This window comes from Lissotriton vulgaris, chromosome 7 (assembly GCF_964263255.1).
Source record: "Lissotriton vulgaris chromosome 7, aLisVul1.2, whole genome shotgun sequence".
NCBI lineage: Eukaryota > Metazoa > Chordata > Amphibia > Caudata > Salamandridae > Lissotriton > Lissotriton vulgaris.
In genome coordinates, this window is record NC_141695.1 from 1,668,362,591 (window position 1) to 1,668,386,031 (window position 23,441).

The 23,441-nt window shown below is 46.4% G+C and overlaps 1 protein-coding gene across 3 annotated transcripts in view; it reads left to right on the plus strand.

The window, feature by feature from the left end:
* The window catches only part of LOC147706254 (interferon regulatory factor 4-like), a 139,511-nt gene extending 116,645 nt beyond the window's left edge, over positions 1–22,866 (plus strand). For all 3 annotated transcript variants that reach the window (XM_086932686.1, XM_086932684.1, XM_086932685.1), the window contains one exon: positions 22,127–22,866. In XM_086932686.1, the coding sequence (XP_086788812.1) occupies positions 22,127–22,267 (141 nt within the window). In that variant the 3' untranslated portion in view covers positions 22,268–22,866. The remainder of the gene's footprint in view (positions 1–22,126) is intronic.
* The last annotated feature ends 575 nt before the right edge of the window (positions 22,867–23,441 follow it).

The window sequence follows — 23,441 nt, forward strand, 5'->3', positions numbered from 1 at the left end:
GGGAACGCCCCCGAGTCTCCTCCGGCCATGACGGACGCCTCTCTGTTCCAATGGCTAGCCTCCATTTATGGAGCTAGCCAATGGGACAGGGGGGCGTATTCCAGAGTCCTTACTGTAATCAAGAGATTTCTCTGGAGGCGGAGCCTAAAGGCTCCGTTCCCCAGCGAAACCTAAAAAGGTGGAATATTTACATTAGCGACAGAGGGGCTTCTCCTTGAAGAATGCTATGCTGCTGCACTCAGCCTCTTGCCAGCAACACACTCAGCTGATAAGCACTCCTGTTAAAAATCATCTGAACTTACTCCCTGTGTTTGTTTTGCACTAAGTCACTAGGACGGCCTCCACTACAAGCCAACGTGCCTCCTTTTGTCAGCTTTACTATTTGATGCCCATGTCATTTCCTCCAATAACATTGTGTGTGTAACTACTTTTAACACCAAAAGCAATGATGTGAAGAAAATTGTATCAAAATATTGGAATTTGGTTGCAGGCGAACTAAAAACTACAGAGAAGCCTATCTTTGCATTCAAGAGGGGAAAGAATGTGAGGGATGAAGTGGTACAGGCCTATTTGGAACCCCAAAAGCCACCAGACATTAGGAGCATGCTGAACCTTCCACCTATTACTGGCCACTATAAATGTGGATCATGCAAGGCCTGTGACTTCTGCCAGGAAGGTGACACTTTTACACATGAAAATAGGACCTACAAACTCCATGACTTTAGTAATTGCAATAGTACTAATCTTATCTATGCAATTATTTGCCCTTGTGCCAAAATATATGTGGGCCAAACCACACAGAAAATTGAAACGTGCATTCTACAGAACATGAGTAGGGTGAAATGCAATACACCAGGAGCACCCCTTGTGGAACATTTCTTTAATCAAAAACATACCCCGCAAGACATAAAGTGGCGGGTGCTAGAAAGAATACACACTAATCCTAGAGGGGGTTCCACTTCACACTCCCTGAAATATAAAGAGTGTCGTTGGATTCACTCTTTAAATTCATTGAAGAATGGGCTGAACGAAATTGAAGAAACAAACAGGCAAATGGGGCAACTGTAGGTTTGTAAGTGGTCTTACAATGTCCTCTCTGAATCCCCGCGTATATTTTGTTACTAGAGATCAGACAGACTAGCAAGATCGATAGGTGGTATACCTTGATATATATATACCTTATGGAGTTGTAGTAATGAGATCATGATTAATTTAAAATACGAATATACACCTGTCTCCACTTGATAGAATACTTCAAAACAACGTAGTAAACTGCGCATAACAATGATGTAACCAAAAATTGTGGGTTATTTGATGTTTAACTAAGCTCTATCTTGTAATTATGGCTTTTATCTCGAACTATTTTCCTGAATTCACTTGTGTCCATCATATACAATTCACTAGTTATATTCACCACAATTTAAGTTGAGTATGTCGGTTTCGTGATAATAACAAATGACACCATTGAAGTATGCTCAACAACGTCTGACGCATACAGACATCCATGTGTGATTGGTTGTCTGCAAAGCTTCTGCGTTTATCAGGGCGTTCCAGCATTCATGGTTGCCTAGCAACCGGCGTCACGCTCGGTACCTGACGCTTCTTGCCGTCGACGTCTTCACGCCTGTTACAGCTGTCTAATATCAGCGGTGTTGCGGTCGTCGCGAGCAAAACTATGCTGGAGCAACGCCGATCAAGAAGACATTTCTCCTCCGGTCCTTGCATCCGTTGTTGAATACTCGGCAGTCGGCAAAGGTGAACCCAGAAATCCCGGGTATCCCTTACATATCTGGGACACAAGTCCGTTTTTAATCTGGTTTTAAAATTTGTAAATTAACAAGCAGCCCTCATAGAATAACCCTTTAACACACATGTGACTCTTGACCCTTACAGTGGGAAACAGCACAGATTGTGTTTGAAATCTGTGAACCCTCAAGTACTATTTGTTCAGAGCATCCCTGCGGAGCATCGTTTGGTTGATTCATTACACCGCCATTAAGATGAGCCTAGGGATCCGGTTATTGATATCGTTACTAGACGATTTTAAAAGGTAGGTATTCTATTATTAAACACGTGACCTCTTCCTTTTCAGCCAGGAACTAGTACTGGCTTTCATTAATTTCTGCGAATCAATAAGCAGGACCACCATCGGGGGCACAAGTTGCTGTTGCACCGACAGGTAAGCATTGTGAAAGGAACCTTAGCATCAACACTTGCCCTTAAATTCTTGATGAAGCACTAATTAGGCTTCTTTTTCCAACAGAACTGATTTATACAGTTTTCTCACCACCACTGCTGGGTTTAAGAGAAGGTGAGTCTTTTAATGATCATAGGCAATTTGTGGCCTGTATCCAATATTAGAATCCATTCTTAAAGCCATCTTCCTTTAATCACTTAGGCTGTGCTCCCCGCCCCACACAGTCCTGAGGAAGACCCGCCTAGACGCCCCAAGTGCGCTTCCAGAGTGTCGAAACGTCGACGAACAATATAGTGGACCTATTATATGAAAATCCTGTATTTAATACTGACAATTGCAGTGTACAGTTGGATAGTAGAAATAGTATAGGCCACGATAAATCCTTCCTGTGTCCCCCTTGTAAATAATGTTTGTATATTTTGTTAGTTACACTTGCGCCGAGAGCACAGAGCACTAAAAGTCACAAATTGCACTTATTGTTCAATTTTCAGCCTTTTTGTAAAAGATAGACATTTTCAGTGTTTATGAATGATTACAATTTATAAAACGTTATAGGAATACTGATCTGGTTTGGATTCTGTTTCTTAAAACATTTTTTGCTGGAAACACTTTTAAGTAAAGAGATGTTTGAATGCTACATATGTTTATGAGATAGCAAAAGAAATACGTTGCACCCAAATGAACCAACTGTTTATAATATTCATGTCATTTCCTTGGCGTGCGTTTCTAGCGAAGCATGCTCACACCCACAAAATGATGTGGCCGACGATGTCATCATTCCTTTTTATTTATTTATTTTTTAACTTTTGTCCATACTGCACATCAAAAAGAAGGCAAAGCCAGTAGGTCCCAATGGTGAGACATCTCGAATTTGCCAGTGCTTGTTCACAGTTGGTATGGGAGGTTTTGGTAAAGCTTCACCTGAATAGTACAATATGTACTTCTGGGCCACTCGGGTGTAACTTAAAAGATGCCAGAAGGTTTGTGTGAATGTGCTTAAAAACTGGCATACATTTTTGGAGGGAAGAGAAGCCAATACTTGGGAAAGCTACCATCAAATGAATGGAAAAGCAATGAATATAACTTAATACTGTTTGCGAACATACTAACCCTATACCTGCACCATGTCCACGGTGCTGAAAACCTACAGTCGTAGAGTGGATTGACATAGATGTACTCCTGGAAAGTCATACAAATTGTATACTTGAGCTCTTTGTAAATCAGGTTTGTAATTTGTTAATCGGTCAGAAGCGTAGAAATCCTTGCAAGTTGTATGTGCATAGATTTAACTATTCTTTGGGAACAGGCCTACAAGTTAAGGGGGGATTTTCAGATATTATTAGGTTTGGGTGCCATTTTGTATCCACACTTTGTGCAGTGCACTGTACCTGATGAGCATCTCCTGCTTTCGTTCTGGGTGCTTTCTAACCAACATGGCTGAGATTCCAATGGCTATTGGTTGTATGACCTTTAATTTTTCAAAATTTGGAACATTAATTTATTTCACTGTATTTGCTATTTGATTATCTTCTGTATAATTACACACAATCTGCTCAGTAAAGCAAATCTGTATATCTATAATATAAATGCTAAATTCAGTCAACTTTGCAGTTTTGTTAGTTGCAGCCGCAGATTTGCAGGGCCCTCAGTTGTGACAAACCTTCAGATTAATGGCTGGGAATGGCCAGGCCTCAGACAAGCACATTCCAGATTACAAGCGATTACATTTCGGAATCAAAGCAGAAATGTTATGCAATCTTTTCAAAAGAGCCCTGGGTTGGTTGCCAAAAGTATTGGTACAGTATAACTAATCTGTTAATGATCAACTATAAGGAAAGCACCTAAAGAGCCACACGGTTAATAACAAATGTCTCTGTGTAATTAAAAGTACACTTCTCAAATAACAACTCATATTGTGTGATGGAAGCGGTGCCTCCAACCTGCAGTGGCGGGCAAACACATTCTTTGTAGGGAACTTTGTAAAATACACCTCTCCAAATCTTAGTGGTGATACATTTATTACTGCATGAAAAGACCAAGAGAAACAAAATAGTAACTTCACAAACCTTGCAGAGTATATATAATGCAGTGTTGCGTTTACTAAAGCAGGCTACCACCCAAACGAACTCAGTGATCTGCAGCAAAACATTAATGTGCACAAATAAAAAGCTAAGTTTTATTATAAAGCAAAGGCTTCGTTGTTAGAATAACCTTCTGTGCCAAGTAGATCCAGTTCATATGTTGTGGTGTTTTTGTACGCCTTATTTGTGTTGATTCTATGGCTTTTTCATATTGATGTGTCTTTTGTAGATTCTATGCTCTCATTTAATACACGACATTTCACAGCTTCAAAATATGGGTTTTAAAATAATTTTTGACTTTTGGAGGGAGGGCGTCTTGATAAAAAACACTTACTGCATGCTTTGGCATGAACTGGAGGAAAGGTTTGGCAGTGGTGTTTTAAATAGTGGGTCCTGTGTATAGAAGTCACAAAGCGCTGGAAAGGTGGCCGAGAGCTGGCATCCTGATTACCATCACTTCTAAGACAAACCAAATGCTCCAGAGGCCAGGCCACCTGCCAGTGCCCATTGGTCTGGAGGTTGGCATATGCAGAGCACCTCATCCAACCCAGCTTTCCTGCCAACTAACGGAAACCAGGACCCACCAGCCATCCTAATGTGGCGGTGGGTCTTTGGTCAGTCCGCTGCGGTTTTTCCGCATCCTCGGGGCCGGCGGTGGCTTCCGCCGGCCCCGAGGATGCGGAAAAACCGCAATCATAATGACCCCCTAAATGCTTAATGTGTGCAGGTGGTAGGCACCAACACTTATCTTTGAGGACCAGGACTTCAGACTTCGTCAGACTTTGACCCAGAGCAAGATAGAGTAAGACGAAAAAAAGAGAGAGGAGAAATAGAAAGATAGAAAAATATGGCAAAGGGCGACCTCAGGGATGAAAAAGAACCTGCAAGAGTGAAATAGAGGGAGAAAGTGGAGGATCGCAGAAGAAAATGGTATGAGGTGGAATCAAGACTAGAACGCCTTGGTATTCAGCAGCCCTGGCATTTGGCAGATCCGGTGGTAGGCTGCTGCACATTTATTTTAACACATTAAGCACTGGGCGTGGGACATGAAGGGGGCACATCATGTTGTGGACTGGGAACAAGCACAACCTGAAATGGTTAGAAAAACTGCCCAGTACCTGGAAGGCTCTCGGGACACCAGGGCATGTCCATTGCTCCAGTAGTATTGTATTGTATTGTAATTGCATTTATATAGCGCTTACTACCACTGACGAGGCATCAAAGTGCTTTTTCGGCGAGTAGCACGCTACTCCGGAACCCATGAAGGATTAGTGTTGAGTTAGTTTAGTGAAATATATAGGTAATTTGAGTGGTGGATAGGTTAGTCAGTTATTTCGATTCAAAAGGATAGTCGAGGGATAGAAGAGGGAAAAAGGTTTGCATTTATATAGCGCTTGTTACCCCTGATGGGGTGTTAACGCGCTTTTTTTGGCAAGTAGCACGCTACTCCGGAACCCATAAAGGATAAGTGGTGAATTAGTATAGTGAAATATGAAATTAATTTGAGTGGTGGATATTAGTCAGTGTTTTGGATTGAGAAGGATAGCGAATGGATAGAAGAGGGAAAAAAAGGTTTGCATTTATATAGCGCTTGTTACCCCTAATAGGGTGTTGAAGCACTTTCTTGGCGAGTAGCACGTTGCTCCGTAACCCATAAACCCATAATGAAATTATGCACATTTCAGTATCAGCCTTGTGCAGATCTACTTCTGTTTAAGCCTATTTACTAAAATTCCTTTCTTTTTTAACCCCCTTACCTATCAATCTACACTGGCAGTCATGGGAAAGTGAATCCCTCAAATAGCACCCAATTTCCGTTTTTATCCACATTTAAACACAAATGCAGACAAGAAAATAAATGGTTTTCTGTCTGTATTTATCTGTAAAAATCAGTAAAACAGGGAGCCTCAGATATATTGAAAGGTGCAAGAAGCAATGATTCAATAAAAAGAATGTTTCAGAAAGGATATATATATATATGTTTGTAACCTACACCCAATGGCGGCTGCTACCGGACCCAGGTGGGGAGGGGGGATGACAATAAAGGGACCACCCTACACTGTTTGCTATGTCCACGGCACATGTTTGAGGAACAGAGAGAAGAAACACTTCATTGCTGCAGTGGCGTCACTAGGGTTGGTGTCACCCGGTGCAGGTAATTCATGGTGTCACCCCTTCACGACTTACAAAAAAGAATTGTTGAGCATTTGACCATGGCATAGTGGTGAAAGAGCGTTAGTTATATCACTGGTGCAACTTAATCCTACATGTCGAGCCAGAGATGCAAGTAACCAAAATATGTCAGGATGAGTTGAGTTTTGTACCGCACCAGTGGCCTGTAAACCTTTCTCAGGTCTACACGACCCTCTACGAGTGTCTTGCAAAGTATATCTTAAGCACAACCATTGTTTTAGTCTGACACAAATGCAAATAAATTGTCCAAAAAGTTGCAATTTGTCTGCAAACGTGAATTGGAAAAGCTAGCCAGCTTCACAACGTTTTCCACAAACCCTTGCAAAGGTTGAAAGAAACTTTGAACTTGACTCAACCCTCTGATTGAGAGGCAGAAGGCATATATGTTAGGAAACCTTTTGTACTTTTTAATACACTGCAATTGACTGCTGGCTTTGAAGTTTTATAGAGTGTCCCATCTGCATAGTCAAGGGAGGCGCTGCAAGGTATTGTAAGGTATGTGATCTCACAAGAAAGGTGTGCTGAAGCATTTGTACTAAGACTGAGTCTATCTCTATTGTATTGTACTGTAATTGCATTTATATTGCGCTTACGAACCCTGATGAGGTGACAGAGCGCTTTTCAACGCGTAGCACGCTATTTCGGATCCCAAAAAGGATTAGTGGATCAGTATAGTGAAATTTGTGTAATAAGAAAGAGCGCAACACGTGCCCTGGTAATTGGACTGTAATTATGTGACACCACTATAGTTACAGGTGTAGTGCCAAGTGAGAGAAATAGTGAGCTATGTGTCATGGGTTTCATTGGTGAAGCATCAGCACAAAATCACGCTGAACTTGGTTGGTTGCTATGGCCGGCGTCGGCCGTGTGCAACTGCAAGCACATGAACGCCTGGGTCAGGACTAGCCTGGGAGGCTGGAAGGGCGGGCCGGACAGGGCATTCTATTTAACCATTACCGCAGTCCCCACTCCCCAGGCCTATCGTGACTGTCCAAGGATTAAGGAAGAAAGCATTAGGTGCACCAGACTCGAGAGGTGCGTGTTTTCGTTTGTGCGCCCGATGCGCACCACAGAGACCAGGCTGTAAAAAAAATCCATCGGACACACAGATGACCGTTGAAGTTTTTTCTTTTGCATTAGTGCCACTGCACTGCCATATTAATTTCTAACTTAGTTCATTCATAATCATTATATACCTGATAATATTTCTCTCTCACCGACTGCCTGCCTCCGGAGTCCGGACCCAAGAAGTTAGTCAGTCCTAAATTTGAAGGGGAGAGGGAGACGATGACATCTAATTAATTATTTATTATAGCACTCGTGACTCAGCACTCCCCTGCGCTGCCGTCTCGTCTCCTCTTCTCCCTGACGCGTGACCGCCGCGATGCGTCAGAGCAGAGGAGCGCGCGGGGGCTGTCCCAGGGCCGTCATTGGTAGCGCTAAAGATTGACGGCCCTGGGACCCACAAACTGGGGGGTAAGCTGCGCATCCGCATCGCACCAGCACCATCATCACATGCATCGGTGCGTGCGTGCATGGCAACGTGGCGGCTGCAGTGCACACACTCACTCACTGCACTGATGGCAGTTGTATCAGACACAGCAGAATTTTAATTTGTAAGCAGCAGGTGCGCTGTGCAACTGCGTACCATGGTGGTGGTGTGCGCTAGTTGGAGCTTGCACGCACCGCACTATAGTATAAATAAAAAAAGCAGCACTGGCAGCAGGTGAGGTCGAGGATGAGCCGAGGCTCAGGCTGCACTCCACTCCACTCCACTGTGCAGTGCTGAGCGAGAGCGAGCCAGGCCAGCCAGCGCGTAACTAACCATATTGGTGTCACCCCAGATGGGGTGACACCCGGTGCGGTCCGCACCTCCAGCACCTCCCTAGTGACGCCACTGCATTGCTGCTCTCAGTATAGTACCTCTTCCTTTTGACGATACAGAATGAAAAATGAATAGCTTTGTCATTGTTTCTTTTTCATACCTTTACGTTATGCCATGCAGCTTTTTATAGAGCAACATTCACCAATTCTTGGACCTCTTGGTACTTTGTTAGGATATCTATGGGAGTTGGGCCTTTGCATAACCCATGCAAGTGAGTTTGGTATTGTTATTAGAGAAGGGTTGACCTTAAAGGGGTGTTTTGTTTGAAGTGGAGGATCTGTGACCCTTCATGTAAGTGTGAGAATGAGAGAGAGGTATGTCTTGGGTTATCCTTGCCGGGGTCTTCGCAGAAAGGTGCTGACTTTGCAATCCTTCTGTAACCCTGGCCACCTATGGCAATCGACCATGTACCCTTCCAAATGACGTAGATTGTTGCCTGTAACTTGAATTCTTAGTGTAGTGTTTCTGGCTCCTCTCTTCTTCATCTGGGGTGTAAGGTTCCTGATCTAGGCTCTATGGGAAACATGTTACCCTGGTTTCTTGTTTCCACATCTTCCTGTAGTTGAATTAGATCTGTCCCTTTTTTGCACTCTTTTGATTGTTCTCCATACAGAGTCTCTGCGATGTGTTAACGTTGCTCGGTGTGAATATCTCCCTATTCTTATGTCTTGGTCTCTTGTTTTCCCTTCCACTGCAGAGTACTCCTCTCTCAGACTCTCTTCTTCCAAATTATCCTGTCCCCTACTGTCCCTGGAGAGTTCTTGTCCTTCGCGTCCTCTGTCCCAGGTCTCCAAATAATATATTACTAGAGGTAGACAGAGGTTTACAAATAGACATATAGTCAGACAGACAGTTGCCACCTATTGAGGGATGAATCAGCAGAGCAAGCCACCTAACTGTTGTCCGACAACAAAGAATTATCTCTGCTGCCTGCACTGGCAAGGGGTCATAAACTTAAGTAGGGATTGCTCTGCTAAGGGAATGATTAGTAAACAGAATTAGGAATTGCTCTGCCAAGGAAGGGATCAGTAGACGGAATTTGGGATTGCTCTGCCAAGGGTGAGATAGCTCTGTTGTTTACACTGAGTGAAGGATCTGGCAGCCAAGCAAGGGATGGCTCCGCTACCAGTGACAAATGATTGTTAGCATTGCTTCTGTTTATAGCTAGGTGAAAGTCTACTCCTTGTTCCAGTTCTCATGTGTTATCAGAATTCTGCCCAGGATGACTGCAGGGACAGCGAAGCAATGTTGCTCGTTGTCTCTAATCGATACTTGTATTTGTAGAGTCAAGAGCTGGAGAGAAAATTACATGGGGAAAGAAGTTAAGGAAGCTGTGGTTGCTCATATCCCCAGAGCGTCGGCTTGTGGGAATGCTCCACGTTTCCAGAAATAGGCCATTGTCATTCTGATGAGACCACCTGGTATTATCACACGGCAGCATGGCCTAGGTGCCAGCCCTGTGACCAATGGTTAGTGGTATAGCTGTTGCCTAGCTCTGCTCAGCCAAGGTTGCGCCCGTAGATGAATGCATTAGAAACACAATGGAGGACCTACAATTCAACCTGTTTCACTGCGGGGCGTCTGGGTATACAAGTGCCAGTAGCACAATAGGACCTTTAAACTACTCTTCAGGTTTTGCTACAGAAAGATGTTTCCTGACATCTCTGTGAGATATGCTCTGAAACGGAAGCCCCCATTATGGGCGCCTCAAAATAGCGTAGAGATTTGCAAACTACTGTGACCAACTCCAGCGTCTAAGGCCCACAGCACAAATTTTAATAATTTCCCGCATAGTATGCCTTTACTATAATTATCAACAGAAGAGTTAGAAAGACTTGAACAGCTGATCTCAGGGAAGGAAGTGGGAGATGAGAATTCCCAACTATCTGTGGGAAAATGCTGGAGCTGGTCTGTCTCGTGGAAGAATTGTTTGAAGTGCTTGTCCTTCAAGGTGTCTTCGCATTTGGGTAACTTGTTGGAGTGGGCCACCGAGGACCAGACACTACCACCAGATCTGAGGGAAGAGGTTTTTATGGTCCTGCTCATACCTGGCAAGGTTCAGCGAATCTTACGGATCAGTATTGTTGATTAATATTGAAATCAAAGTCCTCACAAAATTCCTTATAAACAGATTATTCCCTTGTATTCAATCATTGGTTCATGCTGACCTACATAGTTTTATGTGAAGCCATCCACCTAGCTTGATATTCAGTACCTTAACATCGCCTGTGGTCTCGCCCCCGCCTGCAGGACCCGCTATCATTACTGATGGTTGATTTTGAAAAAGCTTTTGATTCCATTGACTGGAATTATTTGTTTGCCATTCTTGTGATGCTAGACTTTGGACCAGGATTTTTTTATAATGAATCCACATATTCTATACAAAGCCCACCACCAAAATTCACATCAACGGGGTTTTACTCTCTTCGTTCTCTATAGAATAGGGCTCAAGGCAAGGGTCTGCTCCCTTGCTTTTATTTTTTGCCTTGGCCATTTCGCCGCGGGCCTATGCCATTAAAGCAGATAGGATTGTTGGTGGGTTCTGGTGGATCTATGGTGTTGAAGGAGTCTCATTCAGTGCAGACAGTTTGCTTTTATGATTAACCCATTGATAAATGGTGCAACTGGACCTCTTCGGAAGGACTTCAGACGTACAAGTCAACCAAGGCAAATCTTTTTTCTTTGCAATGGAGGAAGAGCTTTCAAGCCAGAAACCCAAGTTGAAATTAAATGGCTTTACATATCTAGGAGTGCATGTTACCGTCTCAGTCTTGAGGAGCTGGACAGGGAATATCACCCGCTTCCTCGATTCACTGTGGTAGGGCCTGAAGTGCTGGTCTTCGCTTCCCCTAAACGTAACGGGGAACGTTGTTATTATTAGGCCTGTGTGGTAAATTCTGTTCCGCTCGCGGAATTCGCGAGATTTGGGTAATTTCGTGTACCATAGAGAACGCGGAATTGTCAAAAGTTACGCGATCCGCGGCTTCGCAGAATTTTTTGCTTGTTTACGCTTTCAAAATGCATGTCCGCGAGATATTTCTCCCCGAGCACGCAAACTGCGTTCGCGAACAGGAAAAAAGCATTGCGAACGGGCAGAACAAGCAATTCCGCGTGTTCACAGAACTTTAACTGCTCATGGAGATTTTTTACCGTTTCGCGGAGCTTTGCATAGCGCGACTACACAAATTCCGCCCACCCCTAGTTATTATAGACAAGCTGGTATCTCTACCAAAGCTGTATTATATCCTTCAAAACCAGCTGTACCCATGCTCCCTCTTTCAACTCCTCAACTCCCTATTTTGAGGTTTCAAGTGAACGTGTGACACGGCCAGAGCTCCCTGCAATGGAAGGCTCGGAATAAGTGATATTGTCTTGAATTACCATGCCTCACATTTCCTGGTAATACATGATTGGCTCATTGGCCCTCCACTGTGATCCAGCTGCCAGACAGAGAGAGATCAGGGGTCATACTTCTCCTTTACACTATAAATAGGAAAGCAAATGCCCAGTGGGCATTTCCGTGCCACGAAGCTTGTCATTGACGTGGATAGTTTTGTTGCATGCTATTGGATGGGAGATAGGCTGACCAGAATGACCGTTTTGTGGGTGGGAATTTGCTTATCAAAGGTGATTTCTCTCAAGGTTTTCTCAGGGAGGGACCAGATTGTTATCTTGTGGCTGTGGGACATGCTAACCCAGTCAAGCCTGCGGTCTTTCATGAACCTATAGAATTAGTTTACCCTCCACAAATCCAGTGGCAGCTGGTGATCCCTGAACGTGGTGGGGTGTAATACTAGCCACTGTTTCCCCTCATTGTTTTCAAAATTTGCTTTAGGTTCCCTCACCCACAAATGTACCCATGCACTTGCACTCACTGTTTCTCACTCTCAAAGACAATTGCACACACTCACACTTTCACAATCACTGACCCTCACTCACACACCTACTGGTATACAGGGGCTGCGATTTGAACTCCTGCAGTGCAGGTGTTTTGCTTGAATACTCCAGAGGTGTATTTGCACCAGGGCCTCTGTGCCCTGGTGCAACTGCACCTGTTGTACCATTGATAGAGACACCCCTGACTCCCTCCCGCTCGCTCTAATAGTATCCCTATCACTCACTCACTCTAACTCACCCACACTGCTTTACACACTCCCTCACTTTCCCTAATTTATACTCACTCTCACTCATTGATTCTCACTCTTTCATTCTCGTTGACAATTACAATCCTATTAAACCAACACACCCTCTCATTCAATCTCATTCTCTTTCAATCACTCACAAACACACTTTCACTCACACATACACAGAAAAACAACACAGATGTTGTATTTATTTATTTACCTTTCTTCCTTTGCTGGCAACTCGAAGGCTCCATGGCAGCAGCAGAGGAATCTGGTGCTGGACTTAGGAACCAGCAAGGCATGGTTCTTAATGAGGAGCCAGACAGAGCAGCAGGGCCAGGTTTCAGAGGAAGACCCACCCAAGCCCTCTCCCTGCATCTTGATAGGACTTGAAGCACAGTCCTACCAGAAGCCGTGACAGTGGTAGGGATCCTGCCCCTGCAGCTCTTAGTGTCCCCTCATTGGCCTCAGGAATGCCCCATTTTAGAATATGTACTGCGCTGCCTGAAGTATTCTAAATAAAAAGGATTGTGCCTGTGTTAGGGGATCGTAGTTGAACTACGCCCCTCACATGCGCAATCCATCTACAGAGTGCTGTAGTTTCAAACATCAGTCTGTAGCTGGATTATCGTTCAGCCTCCTCATCGTCCTGTCATCAGGAGCCTGGTGGAGAAGCCGAGAGAGCTGGCCTGCGCACTAGAGAGTCCACGTAAACATGAAAGTCGTGTTTGCATGAACACTGCTAAATTAAATTATTACAAGTGTAATCATTTAATTTAGCAGTGGCTCCTTGGGCTTACAGGTGGCAGGGCTATGCTCTGGAGCCACTGAAAAGGAGCCGCCCTTAACAAATCGCAGTTTATTCGTTAGCCTCAGCTGCGTAAGGCCATTGTTGCATACTTAAAAGATGCAGATGACATTGTGGACCTATCTCCCTTGTCATTAACTCCGGGACTTGTTCCCATCCATGAGAGGCCGGGGAGGAAAATGTAGGTGTCCTGGAAGAGGAGGACTGGAGATTTTCACTCATAGCTCTCCACATACAGTGGTATTTCAGCCTCATACATATTCATTCAATTAAAGTATCTCCACAGACTCTATTGTAAATGGTCTCATCTCTTTTAAATGTCCATGGCTCCATCCTAATGTGTCAGGTGCTTTACTGCAAGAGGCACCTAAAGAAATTAGATGGATGTTTTTACCCTGTGTCTGCCATTTGGACCCTCGCGTATCGGGTGCGATCCATCTCGAAGCACCTCACCCACCCCAACCCTCCCAGCACAATTCTATCCTTTTTGGGTGTTTCAGTTGCTGAAATACTGCCTTTGTGTGTAAGTAAAACAGAAATATATTGATCCGGTTTTTGTGTGTTGCTGGTGAAATAAAATTTCCTGTTTAATAAAATATATTACAGCTTCAGATACAGGTGCAAGTTTCAGATAGAATTCAAGTAACATTGCCCATTTAACAAAGCAGCTAAAGATATAGGAGGATGGAGCATCTTCCCCCGGCAACCTGGATAGGTCTATGTATATATATGTAGGCAGACTTTTCGTTGGTTGGGATGGTGGGGGAGATTGACCGGGGGAACCCCTTTGTGGCACTGGAATTTCCTACAACAGGTGTCTGCTCTGCCGGGGTTTCGGGACTGGGACATCATTGCTCTGTCCACGTTGGAAGATGTCATGAGAGGAACTGTTCTGAAATCCTTCGACAATTACAGGACGAATACCAACTCCACCGCAGCCAATTTTACAAATACCTACAGTCCCGACATGGTCTACTCTCAAATATTAGGAACCTACAGGAATTGCCAGAGTTTAGCCCATTGGAGGGTAGGCTGTTCATGGAAGATTTAGGTGCCCACAAGATTACACATATTTATTAGACTTTGGTTGCACCTAGCCCCAACACCTGGACAGCCTTGCCGGATATATGGTGAGGAGACATAGAGGGCATGGACGACGATGATTGGACGGAGGCTTTGGCGGACCCTTGTGGTGCAGCCATATCCTCTTGCCACCATCTGATCTAATTCAAGTGACTACATAGAGCCATTTATAACAGACAGCACCTATGGTGGAAGGGTGTGATATCTTCCCCCCTTGTCTCTCTTATGCGGTGTGGAGGAGAGGGCCTTCCTCCACACAGTCTGGAGTTGTGCAGCATTGCCAAATTTCTTGAAGGTACTCACGTCTTGCCTTGCCTGGGATTTGTTGTGGGAGGTACCTCTGGACCCCAAACTGATTCTCTTTCAAAATACAGAGGCGATCGGGGGAAATTGATAGAAGCAGCATCTTTTGTTTTTGGGACTAACCTTGGCCAGTTGCGACATAGCCCAGAACTGGAAGGCGAAGTCACCGCCTTCGATGGGAGTATGGAAGACTGCTATGGATAGTTGCATGGGGATGGAGATTGCAGTTTTTCAGGCAAGGGGCGGCCCCCAGAAACATGGTAGGATCTGGCAGCGGTGGTGAAATGTTCGAGGCATTCTAGTTCGAGGCATGTGGGCTGCTAAATTCATATCTTTGCATTAGATCGCCACCTAGTGTTGGGTCCGGATGATCGCACATTGTTGTCCTGGAAGAGTCTTCGAAGTATCCTGAGATGGGTGGCTCCTCCCCTGGACTACAGTGCGCATGGGCATCGGCTCCATCCCCAGATTGTTTTTTTCCGCCATTGGGTTCGGATGCGGTCTCGACGTCTCTCCGTCGGAACCGAATAAACATCATTTTTTACGGCCAAAAGGCTTTGGGTTTCTTTACGTCGGTATTGTTTGCGTTCGGTCTCGAGTTTCTTCCGTCTCTCGGAGCCGGAATCACCGGAGTTTCTAACTACTCTTCGGACATCGAGGCCTTCTCATCGCGACTCGACACTAAGTTCCCAACATGGAGCGGAGTCCGTTTAAACTCTGTCCGCTCTGTGGGTCCAAATACCCACATGTAGATGTACACCCGGTCTGCAATAAGTGCCTTTCTCCAGACCATGATGAAGGAAGTTGCCGGGCCTGTGCGAAGTTCAGGTCGAAGAAAACTCTAACGATTCGGCGCGCGGTGCGCCTTGTGGCCAAACAGACGGCCCCGGATCCGGATAACATCTTCGGCGACCAAGAAGAAGAAGACCAGAGCCATCATCTTCAAATCTCCCCGCCTGAGACGGAGGTCGAGGCCGATCCGGAATATGACGACGACGGAGTCGTGGGTCAGGGCCTTGAATACGTCGACGAGGTAGGGGACGACGTGATGGTTTATGGGGCCGAGGAAGATAGCTCAGGGGACGAGCTATGCCCCGAAGTTGAAGAACATCAGGAGGGGGTCGCGGGATCGCCTGTCGGCCTTACCCAAGACCCTGTAGCGCAAGCCACGGCCCCGCCTGTCGGCCCGGCCACGGACATACTTGCTGCGCCTAGGGTTTCGAAACCGAAACTGAAAGCAACGGTCTCGACTACACCTAAGATGGCCGACCCGAAACCGAAACCGAAAGTTAAGGACTCGAACGTCCCTAAGATGGCGGTCGTAACGGCGAAAACAAATAAACCGGCGGCCTTATCGACTCCGTCGACCTCCGGTCCGCAGAAGTCGAAGAAGCACGGCGATTCCACGGGGTCGAAATCGGCGCCGGAGGAGAGATCCTTTAAAAAGGGGGGCACGCACAAGACAAGCGCGCCGGCGCCGGCGAAGCCAGCTAAGGCGACCGACACTGCCCCGGCTCCATCGGGGACATCTGCGCATCGATCCAGGGACTCGGGGTCGGCGCCGTCCATCCCTCCAAAGGACCAACGGAACGTCGCATCCGAAGGCAAGGCCACCTCATCGGTGCCAAAGACATCGGTCACCGACGCATCTCTCGTGGCTGCTTCACTACAAAGAATTAAGGACAAGGTTCTTTCCTCGTCGACGCCAACGCCGTCGACGCAGAAGGCGGCAGACGTCCCGGTCAAGCCGGCAAGTAAGCTCCTTTTCCTTCTACCGCCAAAAGTGGTGCCAAAGGCCTTTTCCTCGAAATCGACGCCAAAGAAGTCGGATTCCTCTACGGCGGGGACATCTTCGGGTCAAGTGCTCGACCCTGAAGAGGATTCGGAGTGTTTTATAGACGCGGACACGGGGAAGTTAACTCTTTATAAGAGGAAGATCACTTCGCAGCCGGTGGAATCCTACATCATTCCCCTAAAGAAGAAGAAGGTTCCACAGGACGCATCAGGCCTCATGGAACCTATTCTACCTCCTGTGGGAAGGAGCCCAACACCGTCTCCAGACCACTCTGACAGTGGGGACTATGGTGAAGATGAACAATACACGTTCCCAGTAAATGAACCTGATGCACAGCCAGATTCTTATTATGGCATTGGGGACCAAGGCAACCAAGATGTGGGGCAAGACCCACAGTCCTTCAGTACACGTGCATCCCCTACGGAGGATTCAGCAGGTTTTCATGCACTGATTGAGAGGGCAGCTGCTAATCACGACGTGGACATGCATGCTGACCCAGTTGAGGAAGACTTTCTATTCGACACTTTTTCAGTTTCAGAAAGAAATGTAAAGACACTGCCTATGCTCAAAGGGGTCCTCAAGCACGCTGCGGACATCTTTAAAGAGCCTACCAGGGCAAGGGTGGTCAACCCACGTATTGAAAAAAAGTACAGACCAGCGCCTGCAGACCCTGCATACATTCGAGGACAGTTGCCGCTTGACTCCTTGGTGGTAGCAAACGCACGCAAGAGGGCCAACTCCCAAACAACGGGTGAAGCTCCTCCCCCGGATAAGGAGTCCAAAGTGCTAGAGGCAGGAGGCAAAAGAGTGGCTGCACAGGCTGCCAATTTCTGGCGTATTGCAAATACACAGGCACTACTGGCACGTTATGATCGATCACATTACGACACACTAGAGCAAATTGTAGAACACCTGCCTCCGCAGTTTCAAGAGGGCACCAAAATGCTTATACAGGAGGGACAACTGATCTCCAACGCGGCCATAAAGTGCGCACTTGATGTCGCGGACACGGCCGCTAGGGCCGTTAACACCAGTGTCATGCTCAGAAGACAGGCTTGGCTCCGCATATCGGGGTTCAAACCTGACATTCAAACAACCATACTTAATCAACCAGTCAATCCAGATAGACTGTTTGGTCCAGATGTTGACACCACCCTGGAAAAGATTAAAAAGGACACCGAAACTGCTAAATCGATGGGGGCCCTACAATCTCAGCAGTTTCGGGGCAATAATTTTCGTCGCTCAGGTGCCCGTGGAGTCACCAGAGGACAGATGGGTCAACAGTCACAGTTCCCTAGAGGTGGAGCACAGTCCTCGTACCCCAAACAAAACAAGAGGGGCTACAGGGGAAACAGCAACAAAGGACGTGGCAAAGGAGGCAACAATTCACGCTCCTCTGCCCCAAGCAACCAGTGACTCTCTGTCACTGCCCCCCGACCATTTAACACCTGTCGGGGGGAGAATACAGCAGTTCCTGCCCGTCTGGACCAACATCACCACAGACAGGTGGGTGCGACAACTTATACAGTACGGTTATTGTCTAGAGTTACAGTCCACTCCACCCAACATTCCGCCAAGGCAAAGACCTATGTCCGCAGAGCACTTGCACTTATTGCAGCAGGAAGTGTTGGTGATGCTGCAAAAAGGGGCAATCGAGCTCGTGCCAGTGGGGGAGGAAGGCACAGGGGTTTATTCTCTGTACTTCCTCATTCCAAAGAAGGACGGATCTCTCAGACCAATTCTGGATCTCCATCCCCTCAATCTGTACATACTGTCAGAGCATTTCCACATGCTTACACTGCAGCAGATTCTTCCTATGTTAAACAAAGGAGACTTCTTAGCAACCTTAGATCTCAAGGATGCTTATTTCCACATTCCATTACATCCGTCCCACAGAAAGTACCTCAGGTTCACTATCCAGGGCGCGCATTATCAGTTCAAAGTCCTACCCTTCGGAGTCACGACTGCCCCAAGGGTCTTTACCAAGTGTCTGGCGACTGTAGCAGCGCACCTCAGGAGGCAGAACATCCATGTCTACCCCTACCTCGACGACTGGCTCGTTCAAGCCAGATCGGAACAGCAGTGCGCCGCGGACATGTCGACTACCATTCACCTCCTTCACGACCTGGGTTTCTCGTTGAATTACCCGAAGTCACACCTTCAGCCGGCACACGTCCGGCAGTTTCTGGGTGCGACGATCAATACCCTGACGGCCTCGGCACGACCAAACCAGGTCAGGATAGACGGCATGCAGTCCTTAATCCAGAAGTTCAGACCGGGACACTCGCTTCCAGCAAGAGTGTTCATGCAGTTGATAGGCATGATGGCCTCCTGCATCTTCATAGTCCCTCACGCACGGTTGCATATGCGCCCGCTCCAGGAGTGCTTAGCAAATCAGTGGACACAGGCTCAGGGGCAATTAACAGACCTAGTGTTGGTTACCAGTCGGGCATACAACTCTCTGCATTGGTGGACTCCACACAACCTTTGCAAGGGCCGACTGTTCCAGGAGCCAGTGCCACAGGTTATCCTGACAACGGACGCATCTCTCCAGGGATGGGGAGCACACCTGCTCACTTACACAGTGCAGGGACTATGGACGACGCAGCAACAGAAGATGCACATCAACTATCTGGAACTGATGGCGATCTTCATGGCGCTCAAGTCCTTCATTGTACATCTGTGCAACAAAGTGGTGTTAGTCCGGACGGACAACATGACCGCGATGTACTACATCCAAAAGCAGGGGGGCACCCACTCACCACAGCTGTCTCACCTGGCTCAGAGCATGTGGAAGTGGGCCATTCAGAGGAACATCTTCCTCATGGCAGAACACCTCCCGGGGAAGGACAATCAGATGGCGGATCTGCTCAGCAGATACAGTCATCAAATGCACGAGTGGGAGATACATCCATCGGTACTCCAGCCGTACTTCCAAAGGTGGGGGCGTCCAGACATAGACCTGTTCGCCACAAGGGAAAACGCAAAATGCCAAAGCTTCGCCGCCAGGTTCCCACACCCCCAATCGCAGGGCAATGCGATATGGATGAACTGGTCAGGCAAATTTGCTTACGCTTTTCCCCCGACACCCCTGATACCACTGGTGGCGAGGAAACTACGGCAACACTCCATGACACTCATCCTAGTTGCTCCAACGTGGGCGCGCCAAGCATGGTACACCACGTTCCTCGAGCTCTCAGTGGTCCCGCATCAAAGACTGCGCCTCACGCCCAGACTTCTGACGCAGAACCATGGAGAAATTCAGCATCCAGATCCGCAACAGCTCAACCTAGCGATCTGGCTCCTGAAGTCTTAGAGTTTGGATACCTGAACCTCCCTCCTGAATGCATGAACATCATCAAGGAGGCGAGGAAGCCGTCAACCAGAGCATGCTATGCCGCAAAATGGAAGCGTTTTGTCATTTACTGTGCAAACAATGACATAAACCCGCTAGATGCATCTATCCCTAACATCATTTGCTATCTGTTACACCTTTACAAGTGCAAACTAGCGTACACTTCTATTCGGATACATCTATCCGCCATCGCAGCTTACCTTCAAAATAGGCAGCATCTCTCAGTCTTCAGGGTGCCTGCAATTAAAGCGTTTCTTGAAGGACTGAAACGAGTCATTCCACCAAGAACACCGCCAGCTCCCGTGTGGAACCTCAATGTGGTCCTCACCAGGCTGATGGGACCACCGTTTGAGCCAATGCACTCGTGCGAACTGCAATTCCTAACGTGGAAAGTTGCTTTCCTAATTGCCATTACGTCACTAAGACGCGTAAGTGAGTTGCAAGCACTCACGATACAAGAGCCTTTCATCCAAATTCATCCAAATAGGGTGGTACTACGTACTAACCCCAAATTCCTTCCAAAGGTGGTGTCACATTTTCATCTCAACCAAACTATCGATTTGCCTGCATTCTTCCAGAACCCACAAACAGTGGCGGAAAGGATGCTCCATACCTTGGACGTACGGAGGGCATTGATGTACTACATAGACAGGACACAACACTTTAGGAAGACGAAACAACTCTTTGTTGCCTTCTCACCACAACACAAAGGCAACCCAATTTCCAAAGCAGGAATAGCCAGATGGATTGTTAAGTGCATCCAAATCTGTTATCATAAAGCCAAGCGCACTTTAACAATACCCCCAAAGGCACACTCCACACGCAAGTTGGGGGCATCCATGGCTTTCCTTGGTAACATTCCTCTAGAGGATATTTGCAGAGCAGCCACGTGGGTTACACCACATACCTTTACAAAACACTACTGTGTTGATGTACATTCCAAACAGCAAGCGGCTGTAGGGCAGGCTGTTCTCAAGACACTTTTTCAGGTTTCTGCAGCTGGCACGGGCAACCGCCGCTGATGGAGGGACTGCTATGTATTCTATGCAAAGATATGAATTTAGCAGCCCACATGCCTCGAACTGAATATGCTACTTACCAGTATGCATCTGTTCTTGGCATGTAGGGCTGCTAACATTCATATCGCCCGCCCTCCTCCCCGGTGCCTGTCGCAGCTGCAGATATACTATTGTATTCAATCATTAGCATGGACATCCTTTATACTTGCCACTCCATCCTCTGCCACAATGGCGAAAAACAATCTGGGGATGGAGCCGATGCCCATGCGCACTGTAGTCCAGGGGAGGAGCCACCCATCTCAGGATACTTCGAAGACTCTTCCAGGACAACAATGTGCGATCATCCGGACCCAACACTAGGTGGCGATCTAATGCAAAGATATGAATGTTAGCAGCCCTACATGCCAAGAACAGATGCATACTGGTAAGTAGCATATTCATTACCGCCTGTACAGCCTTAATAGAGATGGAGGTACAATCAAATAGGCGTAGGCTACAGTGACCGGTCCCTATTCCCTGTACAATACATATGTCTTTGCGTTATTGATGTACAGGGAGCTGAGGGGTAGTTTCATGTTTGCGCTCATTTTATTTGATTATGTAATACTAGTATCATTGAGACTTGTTGCATTTATGTATATGCATTTATGTGAGGGCTGGCCAGGCCTTGATTTTTTATTTTATTTTATTTTATATGCTTATAAAGCGCCAGAATAGACCCCCGAAGGGGTATCTCCGCGCTGTGGCTGCAAATGAGGTGAGGTATAATAGTGTGTCCAATGTGAAAAAAGACAGTTAGTTACTGGGGAACAGGTAAGTTTTTAGGTTTTTCCGAAACATCATGTGGCTGGTGAGAGACCTTAGTTCCGGCGGCAATGAGTTCCAGAGTTTTGGTCCGGTATAAGCCAGCGCACGGCCACCTTGCCTGGTCTTCTTAACTCTAGGTACCTTCAGTAGTTGTTGGTTACTGGAGCGCAAGGAGCGCCCAGGGGTATAGGGCTGGAAGATGTCAGTCTAAAATGTACTAAAGATGTACTAAAGATGAAGATGTACTAAAAACTTTGATACAATTTGTTATTAAAAAATTAAACAAAAAGCAGCTAGGAATATGATGATGATAAAAAGTATCAGCCAAGGAAAACAAGTAGTAGAGCAAAGAATAATTGCTTTCCACTTGAAATCAAGCCAAGAAATTGTTTATATGTAACTTCCAAATATCCTAAATCCATTTTGGTCTCTCACCATCTTCCTACTTCTCTCTGACTCCTTTGTCCTCCTTCCAGGTTGAGCCTGTCTTTGCCCGGGAACTGTTCCGTCATGCCCAGCAGATTAATCCACAGTTGCTACATAACGGCGCAAAGCCGGGTGAGAGCAGCGCCCCCGACAGCATAATCAAGATCCTGAGGGAGCTGTATCAGTCTTGAAGACCCAACAGCTTCACCTGGGACAATATTCAGGGCATTGACCCAAGGAACATCGCTTGATTGTTGCGCTGCTGGACCAGTCTACCTACACCGGAACGACCTTGACATTTAAACCTCCAAGCCCCATCTTATTTAACATGGATGCACTTTTTGCTTGGTTGGCTTGGTCTTGGTGATCCTGGGATCTCTAATTGGCTCATGGACTTTCGTGTGTCATGAGCAGATTTAGTTTGACTTCGGCTTGATAGAGCTGTGACCTGTGTGCTGCATGCTGTCTGGGCTGCGCAACGAGAAAGGCCCAGTGTGAGCAGGATGCTGAGCCATAGTGATGGGGAAGAGTAGCAACACCTATGTGTGATTTAATAACAATAAATCTAGTCATTGGCGATAGTGTGAAAAGGGAAAGGGGTTGAGATTAGGCCGGAAGGGACGGGGAGTGGTGAGTGCCACAGAAATAGCCTGGTGCTCCTTAAGGGCCCAGGGCTCTTACTGTCTATCATTACCTTATTTTTATACAATGTTGTAAAATGTTTTCCTTTAGAGTCCTTCTGGTGTACTAATGAGATAAAAATAATTAAAATATTTTCTTTTGGAAGGCTGACTTTTGTCATTCAGTGACTTTGAAGTAGTGAGTTTGTGATGATGGCTGGGACAGGGAGAGGGAGACCTACATAAATGCCACAGAATGTATAGTCATGAGTGAGACATTACTGAGTGAGTTAGTAGTTGTAAGGTTGGACCCTATAAGGAAACCTTAGGGACACATAAGGAGACTGCTTTTACCGTGCACTATGAATGGTGTCTCCCTTAAGGCTGAACTATCACAATAAGCCTATTCTTTGACAGGCCTATACTGGGTTACTACCATCATGATTAAACTTTCCTCCTCCCCCCCAGCCAAGGGAGGGTTGAGAGGAAATGAAAAGTGTGACCATTGTAAGGGCGTTGCGTTGGCGCTAGGCAGCTTAATTTAGCACCAGCTCTAGGGGAAATGCAGGGGTGCATCTTATCTTTGTAAATACGGCGCATCCCTGAGTTTTCAGAATGGCGTGGGGTTAGCTTAACGCAATCCTCCCTCATTCTGTTGTACATAGGCCCCTTACTTTTTATACAATTTGATGGACGCATGTGTTGTCAACAATAAAATAAGTTAACATATTCCTCTGAAACAACA